The sequence below is a fragment of the Eleginops maclovinus genome, chromosome 21 (assembly GCF_036324505.1).
Source record: "Eleginops maclovinus isolate JMC-PN-2008 ecotype Puerto Natales chromosome 21, JC_Emac_rtc_rv5, whole genome shotgun sequence".
Lineage (NCBI taxonomy): Eukaryota > Metazoa > Chordata > Actinopteri > Perciformes > Eleginopidae > Eleginops > Eleginops maclovinus.
This window is the reverse complement of record NC_086369.1, coordinates 14,859,866-14,887,780: the sequence shown is the minus strand read 5'-3', so window position 1 is coordinate 14,887,780 and position 27,915 is coordinate 14,859,866. Positions and strand designations below refer to the sequence as shown.

At 43.1% G+C, this 27,915-nt stretch overlaps 1 protein-coding gene across 1 annotated transcript in view; it reads right to left on the bottom strand.

Moving 5' to 3' along the window:
- The window catches only part of cntnap2a (contactin associated protein 2a), a 243,676-nt gene that overhangs the window by 33,585 nt on the left and 182,176 nt on the right, over window positions 1–27,915 (bottom strand). The window contains exons 16-18 of the mRNA XM_063912533.1: window positions 14,523–14,679; window positions 11,867–11,994; window positions 2,646–2,816 (exon numbers count right to left, since the gene is read on the bottom strand). Coding sequence (XP_063768603.1) covers window positions 2,646–2,816; window positions 11,867–11,994; window positions 14,523–14,679 — 456 coding nt within the window. The remainder of the gene's footprint in view (window positions 1–2,645; window positions 2,817–11,866; window positions 11,995–14,522; window positions 14,680–27,915) is intronic.

Below are 27,915 nucleotides of genomic sequence, written 5' to 3'. Positions count from 1 at the left end.
ATCAAATAAAGATTCTCCTCTGACAGTTTTAAAAGGAGAGTCTGGAAAATATATATTCTTATTGCTGGCTGATTTTCACTTTAGTAGATAACTACATATTGCTTTGCATGTCAGAGAGACATCTGACAACTTTTAGAAAGCGAGCGATGCACAGGCCTCTTCTAAACTTCAGATGTAAACTTCATTTCTGTCTGGCCTTCACATGAAAAAGGCAATAACACAATTTCTTAAGCCGAAGTCTCAGCGGGAAAGAGCATTTCCCAGCTGGATCCCAGACTGAAAGTGTTTATAACCTTTGGGCGAGACTATCACTGAAATTGCAGCCTCTTAAAGACCCAAAATGTGGCACATATACTTTCCACTGAATCTCAGAAGTCAAGCGTTTCTATATTGAGGGACCTTTCTATCTGTCCTCAATCCTGTTACACGACCACTTCTCAATAAGCCCCCAATGCAGCCTCTCAAATACTCTCCTTAAGATTCAAAGAGGAACAGTGTCCGGCTGATGGCTCTTTAAGTCCGCTGAGGTCACAGTGTGTTTGCTACAAGGTTGTGTGTGTGTGTGTGTGTGTGTGTGTGTGTGTGTGTGTGTGTGTGTGTGTGTGTGTGTGTGTGTGTGTGTGTGTGTGTGTGTGTGAGCTCCTGCAATGCCACAGCTTTGCTATTCTGGCCTAATGCTAGTCATTTCATAGCTTGACCGGATTGGAGCAAATAGAGTTTTTTTGCACCAGTGAGAGCCATGAGGGCAGAGATTATGTGTGTGTTTATGTGCGTGCAAGTGTGTGTGTGCATGCAAGTTGTTTCACGAGTGTGTCTAAACATGTGCTGTTGGGCAAAATGCAAGATGACAGCAAGGGAGAGACAAACACACACACTCCATATCTCCTTGGCCTTCTGGACACTCGCTGAATCTGTGCGTGTGTTTTTGTGAGCATGCTTGCAAGGCATATATTTCCTCCTTTGGCAAACTTCTCACTCATGCACATTCAGTATAGTGTGAGCACATTGATATATCTGTGTCAATGTATGGGCCGATCAGTACTCAAACTACCACCAAATACTGGATTTAAAAGCGTCAACATATACCTAAAGTATCAAAGTTACCCACTTGGGTTCCTAACTTAAGAGGAGCACGTTTGATTTCGATATGAATGCCTCATGAAACTTTACAACCTGTAGACGGATGGGTTAAAAGAGATTCAGATCTAGTTATCTTCACATAAAGGTGGTTTCTGAGCAGCTTCCAGAAGATTTGCAGGTTAAAAACAGCCTGGAGCTGTCCATGGTGCTGAACACTTTGCTCTCAGGAGGGTGATCTGGAAACTGCTCAGAAATCCCCCTTATAAAAATACCTATGGATGTCATGTGTGTCCAGTGTTGAACCCTCTGTTTCAACTCCAGCCCCCAGAGACAAAAAGGATGAAACCAGCAGAACGGAAAATGCCTCCCAACATCTCCAAAACATCCTCGAGCTCTTCCTGGTTCACTGCTCTTCGTGTTCGACACATAACTTCATGTCCTCGGGGATTCAGAAAGCTGCTGAGTCTGAGATTTCCTAATGAGTGATGTCTTCCAGAGGCCGTAAACTTGAACTCCGTGTGACTGATGGTGCTGAGAGGACACTGCGGCTGGCACCGTATTCTGCTTCAGTAGCTCTTAAACTCACAGGTGGAGTGAAGCTTAACCATCAGGCTGCTCGCTGTGTTTATCCCCCAGCTCCTCAACAACAACTAGCTGTGATGCTTGGTAATTATCTCCTCTTCTTATAGTCTTCAGGGTCTTATGGGTCCTCTTTATCCTCCATCTTCATATTCCAAACACAATCCAAGTGATTCATCTTTATTTCAGAATGTGTTGGATGTTTCTCTCCCTACTGTGAGATCTTGTAAATCTGCCACAGCTGAGAACAGACTGCAGTTTTGACCTTGGGTACTTTGTCACAAGTAGCTTGAGAAATACAAAAATAGAAATGCCACACCTGTTATCCTAATGTGTCAAATAAGCACTATGCTGCTCATTTCGTTTGCAGGTTTAAGCCAAATAACGTTGAATAAAGAAGTGTTTCTTTCCAGGAAAGATGAATCAGAATTCAACATTCAATATTCCAGATATTTATAATGAATTTAGTTTTTTATTTATGCTTTATTAAAATGTACCAACACGTGTGTGTGTGTGTGTGTGTGTTTGGGATCGTGAAAAAGCTCTGACTCTTGAATGTGTGCAGGTACACATTCAACACTTACCCATGTCACTCCATTGAGTGACTCAGTGTGTGTGGGTGTGTGTAAGTGTGTATTTTGCAGAGAGGTAAACACTCGTATTTGAAGGAACTTTGGGAGCGAGAGAATATATTTGTGTATTCCTGTGAGTGTGTGTGTGAGAGCTTGTGTTTTGTCAACCCTGAAAATGGGTGATTTGGTTAAACAGAGGTTTATAATGGACATAATTATTGCACACACACCAATTACCTTAAATAAATGATTGCTCTCTCTTGCAATCACAAAGTAGCGCGACATAATCAGGAAGGCAATTGACTGTCGCTGTGCATCTGCATCAGTGTGTGTGTCAGGGCGGATTTGAGTGCGTGTGGTGATAGGATGCACCCAGCACTAATGAAGACTCAGAATCACTCAGAGATATCTTACATTTCAGCTCCAGACGGATGAAGTCCGTGTTGCCCAGGTTTTCCAGAAAGACGCCGTAGGGAGCGCTGGTTTTGAAATAGAAGGAGATGTCGGCGCTGGTCTCACCCTGGAAGGTGGCGAAGTGCAGGTAGGAGGAAGGGGTGGTGAACGACGCGGCGTTCCAGTAGTTATCTGTGGGAAGAAGAGATAGAATCAGCACTGAGGCAAACAATATGAGCTGCAGATTGAATTCATCGTAGAAATTGTTTTATTTCAAAGAGCTATCTATCACTTCTGGATGAAGGAGCGTTATCTCTCGTGTGGCTCATTTAATATCTCAGTAAAAATGAATTCATCACCTAAAACTCTATTTCTAGCACAGCCTGTAATTTCCTGCATTCCTCCAATAATACTCGATCGAGAACTGGTCATATCATAGCAGATGAGGACTTGAAATGGGATGTATGGATGTGGTGTGGAGGGATTTTCTGATAACTTTTCGAATGGCTTTTATGAAGCGAAACCAGCGGCAGCTAATGAAGACAAAGTAGCCGCGCTTTAAACAGCTGCTGATGAGTTATCAGACTGTGGTTGATGAAGAAACTTCTCTGCTGTCCGCTCTCCTCCCCCCAACTCTCTCCCATCACTCAAGGAAGATGAAGAGTCAGAGGAATAGGCAGAGGAAGAAGAGGCCAGGTACGGGTGAGAGGATTGTGTATTGCAGAGGTGACGGTGGATGGAAAAGCGAGGGAGGCAGTGGACAGCTGATGGGAGAGGAGGAGGAGCTGGGTGCATTTGAAGGGCAGGAGGAAGAGGTGAGGAAGCGAAGCTCATGTGATCTAAACTGTGTGAGATCTGGGGGATCCTCGGGGGATCGGCCTCAGACGCCCCGACATAACCCTGGAGGAGCAGAGAACAGGAGCAGAGGGGGGATGTGTGTGTACAAGAAGGACTGTAAATAATGAATAATGCACCTACACATTCAATTTATTTTTTGTCATTTAGAAAAAGAAATACATGACATACACAAACATAAATAATACATCCTGTTCGTATGTTATTTGGATCAAAGAACCAGCACTATTTGATGTCCTAAGTGTATTGTTTGCTGCATTGTTGGAGGAGCCTGGGACTTCAGATTTGCATAACTAACAACTACCCTGTAGCAATAGTGCATATGACAATAAACTATTTGATTTCTTTCCATCTTGAGAGCTTGTTTCCATTGTGTTTCTGCGGGTCAATGTGTGTGTTTTCATGTAATCTGGCATCTACATTTCTGCAAAGCGACAAATCAGTTCAATAATTTCTGTGAGTTTGTATCGATTTATATGTTCACACGTGTCCTATGTGTGAGTGCATGCACGTGTAGATATGCACCAGTGTCCCTGCATCTGTGTGTGCTGTGTGTGTGTGTGTGTGTGTGTGTGTGTGTGTGTGTGTGTGTGTGTGTGTGTGTGTGTGTCTCCTGGCTCAGTGCGATAAGGGCTCCCCAATGACATGGCTGAGCATCTCCCCTCTCCTCCTTGCCTCACATCCTGTCACCAGGGGCAAGTGCAGATAGCGGTCAAACACACACACACACACACACACACACACACACACACACACACACACACACACACACACACACACACACACACACACACACACACACACACACACACACACACACACACACACACACACACACACACACACACACACACACACACACACACACACACACACACACACACACACACACACACACAGATGTTTTCTTTGTGATTAGTGTGTTTGAAGTCGGAATACTGTTTATTTCTCCACGGGAGGCACAGCCAATTATTGAACCGGGTTAATTGAGGACCCAACAGGAGCGAGCCTGCAGATGCTGAGGAAACAAACAATTAGGTTTACTGTGTTGTTCCATCAGAGCAAGGAGGGCCGCAGTAGTTGGTGACACTCGGATGTACAATCACTGACTGATTGCAAAGGGATTGTTTTTATGATTGCATCATATGCAGGGGCTCCAAATAATGATGGTATTTCATAAGCAATAACCTCAAAGTTAAGGCTGAAAAGCATTATAATACACATACCAGCAGAGAAGTTTACTTCTGTGGGCACTGGATAAACATTGCATTCCTTTCAGAGTAGAAATATGCTAAAACAAATGACATAACAACGTTTCATGTGTGGTGGTTTCTATTGGTATGCACTAAAACAGACCTTAAGCGATTGGAGCAAGAGTAGACAAAAACATAGAAGGACAAGAGGATATATAAATACAGCCCTGAGGGGAGGAAGCTTCAGAAGGAGGGAGAGAGGGATGTGGGAGGAGGTGAGAGAGAGGGGGCTCAAAGGAGATCTATACTGAGAGAACAAACATTAATGGGTTGATAGGAACTGATTGTTGGAGAGGAAACAGAGTTAGAGGAATAAACCTTGAAGCCAAATCATAAACCTCTGATTGCCCCGGTGCCAGATCCACAGATGCAACTGGTGGGCTCTGTTTATCTCTCACACATTGAAATGTTTATCAAACAAATGTTTCAAAGTAAACCCACCACATAAATCTCTTTCCTGACGGAGACACCGCACATATTTAACTGGTCGCTATAAAGTCAGTTAACACACGCAAGGCAATTTGAGTTTAATCCAAAAACACATTTTGACAGAATTTGTTTTCAATGAGTCGCTAAAAAATATGGCTCAAAATGACAACGTTTATGCAAAAACCAACTTTAGTTAGTTTTAAGAACAAAGTTATGGTTAAAATAAGTAGTGACCTATTTTAAAAACCCAAGATGTTACGGGATTACATTTCTTCCTTCTTTCAAAGTGTAATCTAAATGTTTCATGCTCTCGAGAGTCTTGTTTTCTAATACTTCGAAACTAAGTGCACCTCATAAAACAGCTATTGCAAACACAAACTGACTGTAGCGTAGAAAGAAAACATGGCAAACCAGCAGGGTCACATTGCCGATATAGGACACACACGACATTACATTCCCATTTTTTTCAGCATCAGGTTTCTACCTTTATGCTCTTGTTCGATGGTGCAGGGGTCGTGGCACTTAAAATATAGCAAAGCTTGATCTGCACAGTTTCAAAAAGGAAGCAATTTCCCAGGATGCAATTACTGCAGCCCCGCACTTTAAGTGGGGGATGTTAGATGTATGATGTAAAGCTACGTGTTTATATTAATCCAAAGTTTGAGTGAAACATACCAGAGGCAAGAAGGAAAGACATTCTTTTTTTAATTACTGGACTGCCATGACATGTTGAACAAACATTCAGGAGTTCTGAGGATGAACTCAAAACCTGAAGTGATCCCCTGAAGGCATCATCAAGTTTCAGCTTTTCTTTAAGACCATAAACCTTTAAACTTCCCCATGACCCTGAGATATTCTACTAAGATAGAGAAAGATATCAGGAGTAAACAAATCACAAAAGAACCGTCCAGAAAACCCAACTTTAAACGCCTTGCAGTGGAAAAAAAAAGAAGAATCAGAAGTCTCTCAAAGAGAAACGGCACTCCAAATTATAACCCTTTTCCACTTTGTCCGTCCTTTACAGAGAGATGTTTCTTAAAAGCATGCTGTGGGTGTCTCTTGGATCCATCAACCCATTAGAATGAAAACAGCTGCTGACCTCTGGATCAGACCACAGGGAGGCTGAAGCCCAGCGAACTGTGGAGGCTGACATCATGTGAGATACGGTTCGAGGGGAAGTCTGGGTCTGGAAGCCAACTAGATGATTCATACATCCACGCTTGACCAGAGGTGACAGTACCAGCAGATGGTAGGGATGACTGACTGTATAATGTCTCAGGTCGTTAACAGGGACATTTCCAGGCACACAAACACACACACACACACACACACACACACACACACACACACACACACACACACCAAATACATGCGGAAACAAATGCATGATGATTATTGGATGGAGGCACAAATACCTGCTGCCACAATAGTTCATATTAATAACCTCATCCTGCAGGAACAGTGCGAATTGTAAGTCGTTGACGTTCAGGATCTCAGACCTCCAGGAGCAAACACACGCTGTGACACCTCATTTAATTCTTCCACTTGGTACTTATTCTGCTACCTACTTCAGGTGCATAGTTGTTGGGGGGCTTTTTCATCAAAGGACTAAGAATAGTCTCTAACAAGAGAGACGGAGAGAGAGAGGTGATACTCCCGGCTCACAAAGTGCCCCTGAGGGCGCGGCTCAGATATCATTGTTCAAAACACTTGAACTTACATATAGACCTGAGACTTCTGCTCACAACCAAATACACTTCTCTCTCCCCTGAGAGCTGTATCTCATCTCATCTGTAATTGAGTTATCAGAGGTGTGTCAATCTAGCATCTGTGTTTACAGTAAACATAGCATTTGAAACTTCAGGTAATTAGTTTCTGTCTGTCATAAAAAACCTGCAATCTAACTTTAATGAGATTTCATGTCGTGTATATTTTTAGCACTTAACCTTTAGAGATGTTATCATATACATGGAGAGATGAAAGGGGAATAAAGGAGGAGTAATAAGTATAATTTATTGCTTCATTTCATTTATAATATATAACATGTAAGCGTAAGACAGGCTTTAGGTTCCAACAACCCCCAAATGGTGCAACGGTACTCCAGGTTCTTTTAAACTGACCTTGGCATTTACAACTTCTTAGACCCTCTTTAAGTACTATTGAATCATTTCGTTGTAGGAAGTCACTCATCCACCTATAATACAATGACTTTAAAAAGGTAATGTGTGACTTAGGGTCCTCATTCTTATTTTATAACAGAGTGTGTGCCGTACACATTACATTACATGTGCAAATCCGTCATTTGTCAAGTAGACACAACCACCATAAGTTTCTCACTCTTTCAACATGTTCAAATAAACTACACTTCATGCACTGAACCCCTTAATATAAAAAAGGAATCCAGAAAAAATACTTTCAATAAAAGTATGGAATTGCATCGTTTCAAATCTGACTTTCAGCCACATTATTTAGATGTTCCATCTGCAAAACTTTTTCTTAACAACCCAAAAGTAAACCTTATGTGTTGCACCCCAGAGTCAATGTCCCTAAAAAACCCTGAGAGACTGGCATGAATTACAAAGACGTTATACGGTGTGTGGCTATGTGCACAGTGACAAATCAATTCATTAGTTCTGAACTACCTCGGGTGACCCCTGTAAGCTTTCACTTGTGGTCTCTCAGGAGGCAAAGCATGTCCCATAGCAGTTGCATTACATGATAACAAAGGACCACATGCGGCTCCGCTTCATTTGCTTCCATTTATTTTCATTCCATCTATTAACATGTCCAAACCCTTTTAACATCAATAAATGGGACTAATTCCTCTCTGTCTGCCGGTGACTGTAAAGTCTGCCATTAAACTAGCCATGTAAATGGGCTCTGTTAATGCTGGAGCACGCACACACACGCACACACACACACACACACACACACACACACACACACACACACACACACACACACACACACACACACACACACACACACACACACACACACACACACACACACACACACACACACACACACACACACTCACACCTAACACCACCAAAAGAGACATACACACACACACACACTTGCGCACACACACAGACACATAAGTCCTCTTTACTAAAACTTTCCCTGACTGCGTGAGGCATTAGTCATTTGTCTATGAAAACCCATTATACGGCAGCCAATCATCATTGCTCTTACTGAGACAGAGCTCCATGCGCTGTATGAGAAGCATCAATCATACACGGAGTACCTATTCACGTGTGGAATCTTTAATGTATGTTTAATATGCCTTAATGGCCCGACGTATAATTTATTCTCCATGTTCCGGTGTCCTGACCAGCACGATTGCAAACATACCTCAAAGTCATCTTCATTTTAAAGTTAGTTTGTTAATTTGGGCACTTAATATAGAGCAGGATGACTCTCTTTGTCTCACACACACACACACACACACACACACACACACACACACACACACACACACACACACACACACACACACACACACACACACACACACACACACACACACACACACACACACACACACACACACACACACAGCAGATAATAGAGTAATATGAAGAGAATATGGCTGCCTCCATTCGAGGGAAGGATCCATCTTTAATAATTGTGTCTGCCGTACTGCGACATGATAGCTGCACACACACAAACAGATGCCATGTCACGGGTCATTAAATCATTGTTTGTTTGTGTGTTGGCAGCTCTGTGATGAAGGGACGTTCAGCAGATTGTAGATGAAGGGACCATAATGAGTGTGACACCCGTGAGGAGTAAGGGCAGGTGTTCTGTCATGTCCTGCACCCCCGACAGAACCAGGCCACTTCCTGTCTCCCGGATGAATGGGCCGACGGAGAGAAAAACTCTGTGCATGAGGGAAACCATTTCTTTTGCAGTTCAGAAACATGCAGAATATCTACACTCACAGTGCACGGAGATTGCATAGCTCGTTTATTCCCTTTAGTATGAAAAACGAGCCGTCGATAGATAATATATGAAGCATTATTATCGTAATGATCCTGCTGCCACATACTGAAGATTAAATCCATGTTTGCTTTTTCTCTCTCTGCAGGATATTACTTTCCACGAAACCTCCCTGCTACTTTGTCACATTGCAGAGAAGATACGGACATTCTCTCCGTGCTATTTTGTTTTAGGAGATTAAAAAACATAAAGAGGGACGAAGAGGCCATCTCAAAAGATTAAAGTACTTCTAAATCCTCTCAGTTGGAAATACAGAAAGTTTGGTTTACATCCAGCCTAAAGAACAGACTGCCTTTTACTGTACACTGTTTCCTGTTCCCATCACAATCAGGAGGGATAAAGAAAAGACTCCAGAAGACGCCTGATGCATATTAAGCAAACAAATCAGCCTCTCTGATCCTGGGGGGCCTCCAGGGAGCCTCCTAACAGATTGTTTTAGGGGCAGCACAAAGGCTTCAGAGCAACACATGCTGGCCATGTTGCTCATCTATTGATGCCAACACCAAACTAGCAGCATTGTGATATTAACACTGGTGTTTCTCCAGCTCTGCAGCTACCCAGTATCCTCTAGTAATGGGAGCTATTTGTTATGGTAGTAAGGCTTCACATCGTTAGGTAAAGGTTTCCATTTCATCCTTTTTCCATTTTGTGTGAAAACCCACTAAGATTCAGAATGAGAAAGGATTTAACTAGCCATATAAGAGAGGCATCAAGAATGTGAAATTGGTTGTTCAGGGTAAAGAGAAACAGGAAGAGTAAGGAGGAAATAAAGGTGGTGAATATGAGAGACTCAATGTGTGTGTGTGTGTCGTCCAGATGACCCAAAGTCCTGAAGAAAACACCTGCCAACACTGATTAAAAGAAAAGACAGGATAAGAAACAGCAGGGAACTGCCTCTTACGGTGTGTGTGTGTGTGTGTGTGTGTGTGTGTGTGTGTGTGTGTTTTCAACTCAAGACAGAGCAGCTGCTTCTCTGAATGCTCATCACAAAGCGAGTATGTGTTATTTCACACTCAAATGCAACATCAGAATAACAATGTTCCCGATTGTTCTCCGCTACGCATGAAGTGCTTTCTCTTGTTCTCTCTCCCGACAGGTTTTTTAAAATTAAGAACCCATTCAGACCATCCGCAGCTACCCTAACCCGCTACTGTAGAGAGGTCTACTCACTTCCAAAAGTTAGGCTTACAATGCCTGAGTATAAACACAGAATAACCGTTTCATCTCTCCTCGGATTAGGGAGAAAGAAAGAGACAAAGTGTTCTCCCATGAGACGAGTGAACATAAGTAACACCAACGTCTTCTTTAAATGTCTGGTGGTTGTTTCAGTTACCACATTGTTCTTTTTGTCCCTTAACATCCCTAGAAATGTGCAATTAATGCCACCACGTCTCTTATCCTGCACTACAGTTTCCATTCACAAACACTAATGAATGCTATGTCAGAATGTACACAAAATGATCCAGAGGATTGTTTAGATGCACTGATACAATCTTGTTTATTTTTTGTCTTTGTGCTCGATTGTCCCTGCAGAGCTTCTAGATCTGCTCCGTGTGGTCAAGCAGCACTGCATGTGTGATAATGTGCTGGCATTTCAAACACACCGTCATGGTTCAACATCATTCAGCAACTTAATCTTAACAGGTGAGACACCCTTCATCCTGCAAAGCCACTGACCTTTGTTGAAGCACAATAATATTCTCTGTAAAAGTGTGGCATGTTATAACTGTTCAAAAGCTGCACACAGTCTCAACGGGGACATTTCAATAGCAGCTGCATTAAATACACTGGAAGTGTTCTCTTGATTCAACCCCTGATGAGTCATTTACAAAGGTCATGCAGCTAGGCCACTACAACCAGCTGAGGATTATTTTGAGGATGAAAGCACCCCTCTCAGCAGCTGCCTTGCAGAAGGTCATTAAGGCACATATTTCCTCTCAATTAGGCCATTGCAACTGCAGCCCTCCTGCTCACTGAGAGGTCGCTTTCACACCTGCACATAATCCAGAAGCTCACACCGGCCCTTTTTTCGCCTTAAGGTTTGAGGTTATTTCTAACATCTTACTGATCATTCTAAATCACAGTATGATTTAGTTTGCAGGCTCAATGTGCACCTTTTCCCTCTCTTTGAATCAGAGAACACCTTCCCCTCCTGTAGATCCCTGATTCAGTCATCCATTAATGGCATTAACACCTCCTTGCTCGTGGGAGTCCTGTTCTCTCATCTGGGTATTCATATTAACTACACAGTGATGCAGGAAGGAGGCCTAAAAACTGGACATCACAGCCATAATTTACCCACTTCCTGTTACCAAGTCTCTAAGTCACTTGATTTAAAAATGTGTTTGTGGTTACAAGCCTGAAATGCGCACTTTGGTGAACACAAGCTGAAGAGACTCATGTTTTACACCACTAAATACCCCAAAGGTGATTGCTAACAGGTGTCTAAATGACGCTAACATTAGCCGCCTTTAGTTTTGTGTTGGTGAAGTGAAGTCATGTGACTGTGCTGTAGTTCCTTTATAGCCTAATGTTAGCTTTTTACTTCTGAAATCATACATTAGTGTTAATACATGGAGATTATCCTTACTACGATAGACCTCTTGCAATGCTAACTTCCTGATTTGCCAAAATAGTCAAAACTGCACCTGCATCAACATGCTCAACACAGTACAAATGTGTCCATGACGCAACACTTACTGTCTCCTTGGCAACGGAGCGGTCCAACCGTTAGCTTAGCCTCAGAGCTCGGTCGGTTGGTGTCACCCACGGCAACCTGGCTGACTGGCAGGTGCTCTTTATAAATCAGGAGACCAGCGTCCTCTCTCCTGCAGGACGAGAGGAGAGACACAGACACCAGGTTAAACACTCCTTACTCTCCTCCTGTTGTTTTTTAAACCCAAAACAATATTAATAGATATATTCATGAAGTTTTAAAGATATAAAATAATAGTTGTTTGCTTTTTTACTGATAATACAAACACATACTAAACACATTCAATATTTAAATCACAGCCTTTTAAAATGGGCTCATTCCCCCATCCCCATTTTAAATGTTTACTTTTCCTTTCTGGAATAAAACAGCAATAGATATGTTATGGCTCTGTGTCAGCATGTGTGTGCATGTGTGTGTGTCTTTGCATGTGCTGCAAAACACACAGGTAATGAGTGGAAATAGAGTTATATGGGTAATATTTCATAAAGTCACTCAGCCAAACAATGAGACATTAACGCTGACATTACTAATGGGGAGAACCAGACAGAGTAAGACTTATTTGTAATCTCATCAGTTTTAGAGATGAGGAGAGACCTGAAAGTAAATGAAATCTCTCCTTCTCGCTTACACTCCGTAATTACTTACAGACAAACACACAGTGTGTACACACACATGCACACACCCTCACACTGCGCTGCGATTGGTTTAATGAGAATATCCATCAGCTGGCTGGAGGAGCTTTGAAACACAAACGGTTGGTTACTGCACGCAAATATCCCTCTTAAGTAAACACGCCGCTGATGGTGGCATTCATCACTTAGTCACTTTGAACTTCAGACACCTCATCAGCAGCGATGGCAGAAATCAGCAGAGGCACAAGTGACAATTTTAGTTTCAGCACAGTGAAATTGTGCCATCAAAATGTCCACAGGGGTGGCAGGCTTCACTTTTCAGTTCAGTGGATATAGCAGGGGTGAAGTCATGAAAGGGTTGTGGGCTTTTCTGGCTGCTAAACCCATGCAAATGAGACCAAAAAGAAGGCAAGCGTATAGCATTTCGATGATCCCCTTGTTTTTTGCACGTATTAAATTAGGTAATAAACTGTATTGCAAGTTCACAAAGATCAGCACTAATTGTAAAAGTCGCACAGTGACATTTGAATCGTCTTCAGAGAGTTTTAACTGAAGCGTATCATTTATTTGGGCATGCAGCCATTGGGTTGAGACAGTGACAGCATGCAATGACAGCTGTGTCATGAAAAGTAAATGAGAAAAAGCTCCCTTACATGTCATTTTTTAAATACATGACAAAAAAAAGGGATTTAAATAATCAATGAGCTTTAGCTGCTGTGCATCAAGCAATATGGTGATACATACAACCCCTTTGTGACTCTAACCTTGAAATGCTCAAATAACGGTTGCAATAACGCGCAATGCATACAGGTGGCTGAAATGTGTTATTGGTGGATTGCTCTTCAGGCGTTCAGGCTGTTGTGCTCTTTCTATGATTTATTCAGATGTTTTTTTATCTGAGTCGATATGTAATCGCAACCAAAGTGTGATTCTTTGCAACAGAATATGTACTTACAAAAAATAAAAGGCAATTAATACGTACGTTGACCTTTACGATGTAATTCAACTTCTTCAAGAAACAGGCGAAGCGCAGCGCTGTGACATTTAATGCTTTAAAAGTCAAGCTGTAGCTGAGCAAATCTGTGGGTGGGCTGCACGTCAAACACTCCTCCGTCTCTGAACAGGTTTTCTAACAAGGCGTTTAACTGATCAATGGAAACGGCTGTGTGCCTGAGAGTGAAGGACTAAGTTGTAATACTGAGCAGATCCCAGAAATCTTTACTCCATGCACTCCATCCGTGTAGAGCGAACAAATGCCCACTGATTATTGATTGTAATCATGGTAACGGACTGTTCACTGAGCCCCATCCCCCATGATTACTGTTGCTATGCTAACTCTGTTTTCTAGCACATAATTCGGCAATAATGATGGAAGATTTGTACTTTCTTGGTCTTTGAATTAAAATAAAAGTGTTTTCTCTTGTCTAGATTTCGTGACAACTTACTTGAGACAAAAATATCTGTCAGGACTTTATCATCAGTTATTATAAACAATTATCAATATTTCGATTACATAATTGAACCACCTTGCTTAAAACTGACTTAACACTGTCACATTGTCTCCTAGAGAATAACGTACGAGTGTGAAAACATTTACAATATGTTTAACCTACACAGGAAGAAAGGTTGTTCAGGATGAAGGACAACTTTTGATGGTATTTTGGATAATGCTCTTGGTGTAGACGGTGCCTTGGAGCCTCTGATAGCCTAGATGTACAGTAGAATTAGTTTTCAGCCAAAATGTGTAAACCGTGAAGCGTACAGCTGGGTGCTCAGAGGAGCATTAAGCAGAACGACGCATTAACAGATGTGCTGACTCAGCTGCTCTTATGTCCCACTGTGCTCCGCTGCAGAGGGTGGACCGGGGGTGACCGAAACAACTTTTCACCGGCAGCTGTTTCTGCACCTTTTAATTAAAGTCAATGCAAAGCTAATTGGAGGGAAATGAATCGATGCAAAACAAATAGTTTGTGCTCCTGCTGAACGCTAACGTGACAGTCTCACTTACCATTGCCGGAGGTCGGCGTCACAGTTGCAGTCGTACTTGGGGTCAGTGCAGTTCCTGTCGATGCCGCAGGCACATTTCTGGATGCCGGGCCCAGAGCCCCCCCAGTAGAAGTGCTTCTCGCTGCCCCGTCCAACCCACCAAGTGTAGGGGGTCCCATCTGGGGACAACACAAACAAAAACATAGGTTTGAAAAGAGCCGTCATCATTTGGTTTCTCACCATCTTTCCCTCACCAGAACTTTTTGAAGGCAATTAAAGTGTGTTACTGAAGTGTCAAACCTCCTTCTTATTGCAAATGATTCATTGTTAAATCCCTCGCTGTTTCAGGCTTTTGTCGCATTAATGTGATTTGTATTGACAACAGGCAGCTGCACGGCTGATATAATTCATTTGCTCAACATGCATACACAGCTGCATGGTAAATGCCTTTGAGACAGGCAGGCGCACTTAGTCATAGATCACACCTGAGATTTTAGAGATCTAAACTCAGAGTCTCACAGCGCCGCATTTGCATTTATCTTCTGTTGTTATGAAGGAATCTGTTGACGCACACAATCCTTATTGTGATGTATGTGTGTGTGTGTGTGTGTGTGTGTGTGTGTGTGTGTGTGTGTGTAAAGGTGAAAGATCGCTGCTTTTCAATAAGGAATGTAATATTGTTTTCGCTGCGCTGGATAACGTATTCTGGCAGGAGACAGTAACTAGGAGGAGAGACGGGTGTAAATATTTTGGTGCCTGGAAATACATCACAATAACAGCAAGAGAGAATGAAACAATATTACATTTCCCCTCTTTATTCCAGGAAAATACGCCGCATTGTCAATATGGCTTTGTCAAATTCCATCAGAGGCAATGAAATCTCCTGAGCCACATTTCTTACAGCTGGGGATTGACGCCGGCTTTTGATGCGGCACAATCGAGAGGTTTGATATACTGTTATTGATATACTTTATTGCACTTTTTTTTAACTCTCTGAAAGGGGACTAAACTCCAGAAAGAGGCTATGGTCGGTCTGTGTGTTTTCATATATATATTCTGTGTGTGTGTTTGGTGACCTGTGGGTTTATTGTCCTCATAAAAAGAATTAGCTTCATCCCTCTTCAGGCCACTGTTCAGACAAGTCATTGTCAATAGGATTAACAGTGTCTGCTCAGGAGACTCCACAGCCCTCTGCCTCTGTGTGGACACGTGTGTGTGTGTGAGTGTGTGTGAGTTGTCTACACAAGTCTGAACCAAGTTGCAGATGAAGACCTTCACGGATAGGTCAGTGAGTTCCCCAACCACAGCCAACTAATCTCAGCCCCAGCCGCCCGAAACACCACGCATCTTGCTCCGACCCAATTAGTGAGTCATGTCATCGACCTTGAAGCGAGCTGCGACTGCTTTTCAAAGTGGATGGCAAGTGGGTGCATTTTTGTAGCCTGTACTTCTTGTATAACTACACTTAACAAAACTTTAACACGTATTTCTTTTTTTCAAGAGTTAAAATTTCAGATTTGTGCAAAAAAACTGAGAAAAAAGGTCATTTTTTCGAACTATGAAAAATGGGAACAAGTTCAGTGTATGATTAAAACATTGCAAACAACTCTCACTGGATTAGGAGTGAGCAAAGCAGTATGCTGGTTGCAGCATCAATAATCAGAACATGCTGTAGTGTAAAAGACAAACCACCTTAAAGGCTGCTGTGCGTGATACAGAAACAAAACATAATTCAACAGATCGATACATAAAGAACGGACTGTCTTACACTGAGCTTCAAATGTGGGCACGTCAGTGTGGTCAAGCTGTTGTGGTGCATCCCATCATGAGCGAAATGTAAAAGACAACAGTTGCCGTGTGTGTGTGTGTGTGTGTGTGTATGAGATAAAGGGCCGAGCAAACACAAGCGAGCAGCGAGAAACAGAGTCTCAACACCCCCGAGGTCTCATTCTCTCACTGTCTGCTCGGCCTCTCACTAACTCTGCCATGTCATCACTCACACACACACACACACACACACACACACACACACACACACACACACACACACACAGACACAGACACAGACACAGACACACACACACACACACACACACACACACACACACACACACACACACACACACACACACACACACACACACGCACACACACACACACGCACACACACACCACTTCAGTGTAAGCTGTTCAGACAGACGGGAGCAGGCAGAGTAAGATTGTTTTCATATTAAAAATCCAACTTGATCTTTCTTTCATAACTCTTTTTAGGATGAGTAATTGAAGGAGACAGAGGAGAGGAGAGATGGGAGAGGAGGGGAGAGGAGGGGAGACGAAAGGAAAGGAAGGAAAGGAATGGAATGGAAAGGAAAGGAAAGGAAAGGAAAGGAAAGGATATGAAACGAAGGAGCACATTGGTTCTGTGTTTAATGGTGCATTCATAAGCACCATAAGCAAATGTAGAACTTGAACAAGTTGGTGCAATAAGGAAAGGACACATTACTCTGACAAATAAAATAAGTAGATCAGATCAGAATTGAAAGGTTAATAGCTGTGCAGTTTTAAAGAGGTTTCATTGTGAGGAGGGAGGAGAGGAGCTAGTAGGAAAAGATTGGTTTTTCATGTAAAAATTCCAACTTGAACCTCTTCATAACCCATTTTTCAGGATGAATAATTGAAGAAGACAGAGGAGAGGAGAGGAGAGGATAAGAGAGGAGAGGAGGACTGTTGTAAGAGCACCAGCAGGGCATCAGGTGGGAGCTGCATTATAAATCCTGCCAGTTTAAGTCTCCTGTGTGATTCAGTTGAAGTTCTGCCAAAACAAACAAGTGAGGAGTGGAGAGGAGAGGAGAGGGGGGAGGAGGCAGGAGGAAGGAGGGGGAGATGAGAGAACAGCAGCATGGATGGATGGAGATATGAGGGAGGAGATATGCAATCACACTGGCACAGAGTTCATATGGAGAGCCGCAGAGAGAGGGCACTGCGTGTGTGTGTGTGTGTGTGTGTGTGTGTGTGTGTGTGTGTGTGTGTGTGTGTGTGTGTGTGTGTGTATGTGTCTGCTCACTGGTTTTAACCAGTGCAGATGTGTGTAGATCTCTGAAAAGGATCAACACACACAGGGCTCCTGGACCTGATGGCATCCCTGGCCGTGCTCTCAAGGTGTGTGCAGTTCAACTGGCAGATGTGTTCACAGACATTTTCAATAGGTCACTGCTCCAGTCTGTAGTCCCCACATGCTTTAAAGAGTCCATCATTGTCCCTGTCCCCAAAAAGACAAAACCCATCTGCCTCAATGACTACCGCCCAGTTGCACTCACCTCCATCATCATGAAGTGCTTTGAGCGGATAGTCAAAACTTTTATCACCTCCTCCCTCCCTGACTCACTGGACCCCCTGCAGTTTGCCTACAGAGCAAACAGGTCCACGGATGATGCCATCTCCCTCACCCTCCACACTGCCCTCTCCCACCTGGACCAGAGGAACACTTATGTGAGACTGCTGTTCATTGACTACAGTTCAGCATTCAACACCATTGTGCCCTCCAAGCTCATCACTAAGCTCAGGTACCTCGGGCTCAACAGCGCCCTCTGTGACTGGATCCTGAGCTTCCTGACGGGCAGATCCCAGGCAGTGCGGATGGGGAACATCATATCCTCCACCTTGACCCTCAACACCGGAGCCCCTCAGGGTTGTGTGCTCAGCCCTCTCCTCTACTCCCTGTTCACGCACGACTGCGTGGCCACACACAGCTCCAAGACCATAAAGTTTAGTGACGACACGACCGTCATCGGCCTGATCACAGACGGTGACGAGACGGCGTACAGAGAGGAGGTCAGAGCCCTGACATCTTGGTGCCAGGACAACAACCTCCATCTCAACGTCAGCAAAACAAAGGAGCTGATTGTGGACTACAGGAAGAGGCAGAGAGAGGCACACACACCCATCACCATCGACGGGACTCCTGTGGAGAGAGTCAGCAGCTTCAGGTTCCTCGGGGTAAACATCAGTGAGGACCTGACATGGACACATCACACCAGGTCATATCCAAGACGGCTCGACAGCGGCTCTTCTTCCTCCGCAGGCTGCAGAAGTTCAACATGGACTCCAGGATACTCTGCAACTTCTACAGGTGCACCATCGAGAGTATCCTGACTGGCTGCATCACCGCCTGGTATGGCAGTTGCACCGCCCTCAACCGTAAGACTCTACAGAGGGTGGTGAAAACTGCTCAGCACATCACCAGGACGGAGCTGCCATCCATGGAGGACCTCTACACCCAGCGGTGTAGGAAGAAGGCCGGTAGGATATTAAAGGACCCCCATCACCCCAGCAACAATCTGTTCTGTCTGCTGCCGTCTGGCAGACGGTACCGCAGCATCCGGACCAAGACCACCAGACTCAGAGACAGTTTTATACCACAGGCTATAAGACTGCTGAACTCCTGAGCTGTGTGAATGTCTACTCACATCTGTTTATAGTACACACATACATATATATATATATATTATACACATCTGCCATACATATCTGTTTATAGTACACATATCTATATATTATACATATCTGTTTATAGTACACACATACATACATATATATATATATTATACACATCTGCCATACATATCTGTTTATAGTACACATATCTATATATTATACATATCTGCCATATACATCTGCTATACATAATATATGCATCTGATACCTCCTCATTCAACAGTGTAAAGTCTTTAAATACTCTCAATGTATTCCAAATATGTATATATTTCACATCCTCAAATCTTTATTGTTGTTATTGTAAATATTCTTCTCTCTTTTTGCACTATTTTATTTATCTTATTTGCACCATGTATGTTGAGCTGTTGGAGGAGCACGCGACATAAGATTTTCATTGCCAACATATACGTTGTATATGCTGTGCATATGACCAATAAAACCTTGAAACCTTGAAAGTGTGTGTGTGTGCATATTCAAGAAGGAGTGTGTGTGCTCTTAAATCCTGGGTAATTATCAGAAGCCGCACTACAGTCAGACTAAGAGTGGTGACTATGTGTGTGTATTTTATTTCCAACAGCACATCACGAGGATAGAGGCAGAAGAAGCATTTGTGGGATGGGTTTGATAAAAAAATACTGGAGGAGTTTTGGCGGTGCAAAAGAATAACAAGAGAAAAGGATTAAGTGGAAACATGCAGATTTCTGTAAAGCAGTGATGGAGACAGAATGCCTCATCTTGGGAACCAAACATCGACTGTAAAGTTTATTAAAGCTCAAAGGACGAAGACTCCAAGCTCAGATTTCTTCTCTGTATCATCTTTGTAATCTTCCTCTTAACATCTGTCCTGGTTCTCTCGCAGCTGAATCCACAAACCAACATGCTAAATGTTCACTGGAGAGCAGGAAGCAGACAGGACGGATTGATAAGGCCCGAGGTTGTGTTTCTCCTCGAGGCGAGCCGCACAACACTACTTATGGTGATGGCTTTATCCATCAGTTACTTCAGCATCAGATACTCTCACCTATTAATCTCTCTCTTTATCCAGAGAGGTTAATGTCTACATCTTTATCATGTCTGCTGTACTTTGTGCAGTGAGACTCACAAAGCAAAGACAGACAGCGCCGGAGAGCTGCTAAATGAGAGGAATGATGGAGAAAAATACATGTTTAAAGATATAAGAAGAAAAAGAGCCAGATAACCGTCTTTTTAGAGATCGCAACCCTACAGTTTCATCTTTCATTCATAACTGTCAGTCCTTTAACCAAAAATAGTGCCCAGAGCACTCAGAAATAATTCGTAGTGACAATATTTATCCCGAAGATTATCAACATAAAACTCTTAAAATGAAACTAAAACAAACTGGAGTCGCCTTCGCTTATACATTCTTTTGATCACTAAACAGTTTTTCACTGATTAAAAATATCTTAAATAAGGTCATCATAAATCATTACTTGGTAAAAAAAGGTTATTAAAAATATAAATAGCAACGCTGTGCCTTTACTTTTCCACAAAATAATTGTTGTCCTATCCCTACTGTGCCCCAACTTAAATACTATGGTACAAGTACACCTAGCACAACATGAGCGCCACACGTACTTCACATTAAGGGATCACCTCCGGCCAGGCAGACTGTGAAGAGAAAGGTCAGCGGGTACCAAATAGCCATGCTCAGTCACTCATATCTCCAGTCTGGAAAAGGATGTGTTTTAAGAAGGACTGAAATGCCAGAATGGTATTCATAACCCTCATATCTGGCCTGCTCATAGACCTCAAATCACCCTCACCTTTACCGGAGTCGTTACTGCCGACGACTTAAGGACCTTATTGCTTTATATTTCCCTCTCTGGCTCTGAGTGACAGGTATCTGAACAGTCAGCTCACACGCAGAGAGCAGAATGTAAGCAGTTCAGCGGGTCTTCGCATCTCTAAGAAGTTTGAAAGTAAATCAATACTTCTTCTCCTCTAACAAGAGCAGCCGCTTTATAATGTTGTTGTTTCTTCGCCTTTTTAAAACTAAAGAGCTGAATTTTATGTTGTTAAAATGACTCCTACATTTATAGCTAATTAATGTAAGGGCCAGAATAACTCATGCATACTACCTTGGCCTGAAAAACACCCATCAGGAGAAAAGAAAAATGTGTAGAGCCATTCGATCTGTAGGCCTCTGCACGAAGATAAGATTACCCCTCCATCTGGGAGAGTTTTTGCACAAAATCGTGGATCAATTTGTCTTTGTAAGCGCACGGTTAGGAAGCGTGCTGTTGTCGTTGTTTGCTTGCATTCCTGTTTGTTGTGCAGTGGAGCAAACACTGCACACGCTGGTCTTTGTGAGCCTCCTATCCTCTTCACATCTCTGTTTTTGTACGGAGACTGTGGGGAGGCACATTAGCCATGCCCCGGGATCCCTCCAGAGTGCTACAGATAATGCAGTGTGTGCGTGTGTGTGTGTATGTGTGAGAGAAATGGATAGAATGTGTGTGCCTCTGTCCTTTTGTTTAGGTAAAGGAGTGCATGTGTGTGTCCTCCTATCTGCTCTCTCTAATCTGTCTCTGTATCTCTGCCCGGCTCCCCTGTCTCTCCCTTTTGTCTCAATCTCTCTCCTCTCCCAGACCACCACTGTCCATCAATTTGGTTCAAGAACCTCTCCTACCTCCCGGCGCTCCCACAGTTTCCTCCGCCTCTGTATCGCCGACATATTTAGCCCTCTCTCTCCTTCACGCTCCCCACCTTTTCCTTGCGTTCTCATATCTCTCGGTCTCAGAGGCCTCTTTCTTTTTATCTCTCCTCCTAGTATGTCTTCCCACCTTCTCTTTGCACGATCTCTCCTCTTTTTTTCCTCCTCATATCTGCCCTGCACACATTTCCCTGCATTCAATCGGTCTCGGTGGCCTTTCTGTCCCCATACTCTACATCTGTCTATCAATCCCACGTCTCCTCGGCTCTTTCCTGGCATCTAATCTTTTTATGTTATCATTAGCCTCGCTATAATCTGCCCTTTAATCCATGCTAATTGCAAACTCCCCTTGCCCTGATCATGATGTGAGATTGTATCTGAAACACATCCTGCCCTCTACGTATATCTCCTTTGGTTAATCTCAGCAAAGGGCTACAACGCATACTAACATATCAGACACACGGGATCTTTACCCTTGGTTATAGGGGAATAAAGCTCTGAATAGGTCATTTTAGCATCTTGTGCACACGGACAGCAACAAGCAAGTTCAAGTGGGCGACACAGAGTCATTGGTTTCATGTGATTCCAGTGATCAATAGTTGGCAGTAATCAGCACCCAAGAAATGCAGCAATGCACAAACAAAGCCAGGGAAGAAGAACTCTTCTAGCTCACCGACATGAATGCAAAATACTAAATCATTAGAATCATTTCCTTGAGAGAACCATTGTGTAGCTTTGCTGCTGTCTAGAATGAGCCTTTTCCACCATTTGCAAAGCGTTCTCTTAGTTGCGAGGTGTTTTTAATCCATGCAGGAGTGTCCCAGCAGACACATGGCAGAGGGCTGCAGGGTCTCTACAGATACACACACCCTGCCACAAACTTCTATAGAGCAATAAGTGTTGATTGAAAGTGCCATCAATACACTGTCTCTTAGAAATATCCCACTCATTCCGCCTTTCAGTTCTTCGACGCGCCTGCTCTGCAAATGTTTTACAAGGAAGAAAATTGTTTGCTTGCCACCAAGGATACACACACACACACACACCAAAATGTTGTTTCCAAGTGACTCCAAGGGGGCTTTTAATATATCATTACACAACGTGTCGGTGGTGGTTTGTATTGTAAGAAAATCAAAAAACCCATAAACGACTAAATGAAGCAATTTCCCTTTACTTTCTGATGGTGGGGGGGGGGGGGGTTGTTTCCTGCGGTGTGTGTGATGTCAGCTGAGACCTCTCCGTTGTCTACATCAGAACATTGGGCCTGGGAAGGATAATGAGTTATTTCAACTATTTCTACCTGAGAGCACATGTAGCGCACCCCCCCTCCCTTACAGATCGGAGGCTCCTTCCCCCCCAGCCCCCTGCTGTTCAGCACAATGTTCTGCTCTAGTAAATCCACTCTGCATAGCGCTGCAGCATCTACAACTCTTCACGGGTCATCACTGAGTGCACTCGGCTATTAAATGAAAAACACCCCTGAACGTGGAGTGAGGGCGAGGAAGGGGAAATTAATATCAATGGTTGTGCCCCTAATTGGCTTGTCTGCTTGATAAAGGACATAATAACCCAACTGTGCTGCAGTCACCCCCCCCTCTCCTGACACTAAAGCTGGTTTGCATACACACAAACTAACCAGAATATGAGTACACACTAAAACACACACCCCCGGCGGTTGTAACTGACTGAAGTGTGGGCTGAAGACCATAAACAACCATAATCATCATTACCGCAGGGTGATCTCCATCAGTGTGTGTGTGTGTGGCGCTGTGTTTATGACTATAAGTCAGATTTAGTGCTGTGTCCCCGCAGGTCAAGGCCAATGGACAGATGTGTCATGAGGAAAATGGCTTCTGCCTCGACACACTCGTTTTTCACTTTGCTTTTTTACTCGCACCATCCATCTCCCTGCGTCTCCGTCAGGCTCGTCATATGGATGGGGATACAGTGAACAACACTCATAATTACAGAGGAGGATGAACAGGGCATAAACAAGCCGACAGAGGCGAGGGCAAAGGGGAGGAGAACACGTAAATCAGAGGCTGGTTCAAAGGAAAAAAGAGTTGAGTAAACAGGCAGGTTGAAACACACAGAATAGAGTCACCAACAGGCAGGAGAATAATGAAAGAGAGGAGAGGAGGACAAGGAAGACGCAAACAAATGACAGAGATGTTTGAGGTGCGAGAAGGAAACAAGTGCAGTTTCTGAACAGTGACAGTGGGAGAAGTCACAGCTCAGGTGAGAAGATTCACGGTGAAATGAAAGGTAAAGTTTCCCCGTCTTCCCTTCATTAATGAGATCCTGCTTAATCAACTAGGGATAACAAAAAGGTCCCGGTTTCTCTGTGACACGTCGGCACCAAGAAGTGTGACTCTGATAATGACTTCATCATCGTCAGCAACCGACCATTTCTCCTTCATTAACCCATCATGTGTGTCTATATCGGGCTGACAAACATCACCTCTTCCTCCCTCTTTGGGGAAGTATTCATCAAGGACTTGACAAGATGTTCAACACTCAGCTGCGGTGTTTGCTGCTCAAAGAACACAAACTCAAGAGGATCAGGATTATGTAAAGCGTGACAACGAAACGACATTTTGAAGCGTAAAAACCTGGCAATGTTTTCCTGTTTGCAGATACATTGTGGAGGATTGTTGGAAAACACGCCGTGGAGTGGCTGCTTGCTTTTCCAGTCTCTTAATTTTTCATTTACCTTTCAGCTTTTTCGCCACAGTTTAATTAACGGACCTGAGAATTTAGGCGGGTGATTGAAATAAACGTCAGTGGTTAATTAAGAATACACCACGGCCCTAATTACAAACACTTCACACACATCACAGTTTCACAATTTAGCGCTCGGGGGCATATAAACTGCACACACACACACACACACACACACACACACACACACACACACACACACACACACACACACACACACACACACACACACACACACACACACACACACACAGAGTTTTTATAGGTTTTCCATGCATGTAAATGGTCGACAAAGGTCAAAATCTCCAAATCCCACACAGAGGAAGTTTCTCTCCCACACACTCTGGCTGAAACGCCTCCATTGGATTCCTTTGTTTACTTCTGTAACAGCATTACATATCAGCATGCAGTATTTTATGACTTAGAATAAGTATTTTATTATGCTGCTGCAACACAAACATGTCCCAGTCTGGGATTAATAAAGTAAGCACTCCATTGTACGTGATAGGCTAAGAGGCGGGAACAACACAGAGACAGAAAGATGGAGAAGTACATGTTGAAAAGCATCATGGAGGTCAACGCTCTCACTTTTATGTATTCCTGTCAACACTGATTCAAACCCTTGGCGGTCGCTTGCAGCTTAACCTTGGTGACATGTTTATTTACATCTGAATGAGACTCTTTCACTCTCAAACTGTCCCTGAAGTCTCAAAGGTTCAGTACAGTCCTGATGGTTGCTTGCAAAGCATGACATGTTTGGAGGATTTCATCACAACATCAGCCTTGAGGATTTCTCTCAAGATTGTGTAACAGTGTAAGATGCCGGGGCTTTGTGAAAGGTTTGGCGGCTTTAGACATTTCAAAGCATGCAGGATGTCTGTCGGAGGAGAACAAAGCGTAACCTCTGACAGGCTCCTCTCATCCTCCTCGGCTTTATTCCTGCCCCGATCTTTGTTAGCAGACGATCTAAAGGTGGAGACGTTGACCTCACCACGTCAGGCACTAACCCGCCGGGTGTCTTCCCGAACACACACTGGCAAACCTCTCTATCTTATTCCTCCTCTCAAACCCGCTCTCTCAGATGCTTTCTCCCCATCCCCTTGGTATTCCCGTCTCCTTTCCTTCCGTTCCTGCTCCTCGCTGTCTCCATCCTATAGCTGGAGTTATTGATTTCTGTAAAAGGTTGACTGCGGCTGCCACCTTCCCTTCTCTCTCTCTCTCAGTCTCTCGTCTCCTGCGCTTCTATAATTCATATTATCGGCTCAGTCCATCTCTTCCTTTTATTATTCACATTCTGATTCCTCAGTCTTTGTCTCTCTCGGAGGATAAACTCAAGGCTAAAAACGTCTTGTTCAACTTCCCAAATTCGCTTCAAAATATCTGTCACAATTGAAGGACAACACATTGCGGAGAGCATGTAAGCCAACACAAAACAATCCCTAAAGAAAACACTGCATTTTCTCTTCAAGCAACGTCCTTCGAACGTCATTTTAAATCCTCCGAAGCAGTGCAGACATTAAACAAGTAAACAACAAACAAATTGATGCTTAAAACAAGTGATGACTGCTTTGAAGCATCTGTTAAACGAGCTATTTTTTTAAATAAAAAAAGTGAAGTACCTTAAGGCAGGTTTTAAGATGAAATTACTAGATGTTTCTGGAGTGCGTCAAGGTTTTCAGAAAGTGATAACGCTCCTCCAGCTGATTGATTTAGTCTTCTACGACTTTTATCTTGATAGTCATGTGTAAGAAAACAGATGTTGCTGGAACATGATGCTAAATATTAACAACTTATTTCACCGCCATGTGTCGTATGCAGACTAAGGTGCCCATATATCATTAATTGGAATAGTAAATGGAATAAGTGATAGGCTCATCTCATGCTGATGAGACATTAGGCAGCAGAAGTTCCTCTTGTTTTGAAACGTATTCCTTGCCTCCATCTTCTGATGCTACTTATTAATCTTACACATAAAGTGTAAACACCTTATGAATACTTTATATTTCACAGATTGTTTGGCATTATCACCTGTAACTTATATAACTTAACAGCAGAAGTGATTATGTCACCACAGTGTTGTCACCAGAAATATAACAGAGGAAGTATTCACACATTAACACACAGCACAACCCAACAGCCATGGTGTTAACACTTAAAATATGACTTGAGTGCCAAACGTTTGTCATAGTCATGAAGGGTAGTGAATTTCTTTATACATTGACAGAAGTCCCATCTACTGGGAGGATATATTACGCTAATTCCAAGTTACATATTTGTATTTAGACAGGGATTTGAGCCTTTGCAGTCCATTTACATGCACAAAAACCTATATAACACACCACAGGAAAGGGAAAACTCCAAAAAGCATGACAGGGCGACTTAAAGGCGGTTTAATTAATGAAATACACTGAATGCAGCATTGCATCTCTGCTTTTTGCTGGTATTCTTTAAAAGGTCATGTCAAATTCAGACAAAAACCTGAAAAATGTTTGCAACAAATGGCCAATTTATTTTCTAAAGTGCAGGATTTTACTTTTACAGTGCATTCAGTGTGGCTCACCTGCCCATTATCAGCGGATGATGGGCAGGTAGGCAACTCAAAGTGGACACACAATGTCCTGGGGAACATGATGACCATATTAGTAATGAGGACTAGCTGACAGGTTAGGCTGCACCTGCTGCTGGAGGCTCATTACAGTCTTAATGATGTGTGGAATAATTAGGAAACTTCTCAGCTCTCCGTCCAATCTCTCTTTTTAGTCGCTGTGTTTGCTGGGGGCAGCACGAGGGCTTTGGTTTGGTTTGACAGCTCAAATTCACGCAGTGTGTGAGTGTGAGGACTCATATGGGACGATAATGGGATATGACAAAGAGTGAGTTGGGAGAGGAAAGTTTGGAAACTTGTCTGAATGTCTGTTTTCCTGTTTTAACTGAGCTATCGTTTCTCTTCTTGTGTTAAGCTGACTGGACTGGGAACCACTTCCAGGGATGAGGCAGCTGTGTTTGAGTGTATAATATATAATAAAGCAAAAGTTGGTATTTTTGCACTTATCAACTATCCAAACATTCAGATCTCTTGTGAGGGGATTCAACTTTATAGGATGATACATTTATTGTAGTTTTAACAAATTATTCTGCAGATTTAACATAATTATAGCATGCTCTCATGTGTGATAACTGCAAACTATTAAAGGTATTTTTGTTCATCTGAGGGAGGACAGTATTGCTTGTAGTGCAGGAGGATGATGGGTAGTCTAAGTATAAAAAGGCTCTATATTTGTCTCTAAATGTAAAGTCCATTAGAGCATAAAAGAGCGGACGCCTATTACCAGATTATATTCATTTTTTAAATCACCGGAAAGTACTGTAGCAGTAATGCATTAAGTGCTTCGAGTGTAGAGTAAGTGTGTGTGTGTGTGTGTGTGTGTGTGTGTGTGTGTGTGTGTGTGTGTGTGTGTGTGTGTGTGGTGCTATGCCAGCTAACGAGGGCCAGAATGATTGAGTCCGAGTTTGACGGCGCTGTCTC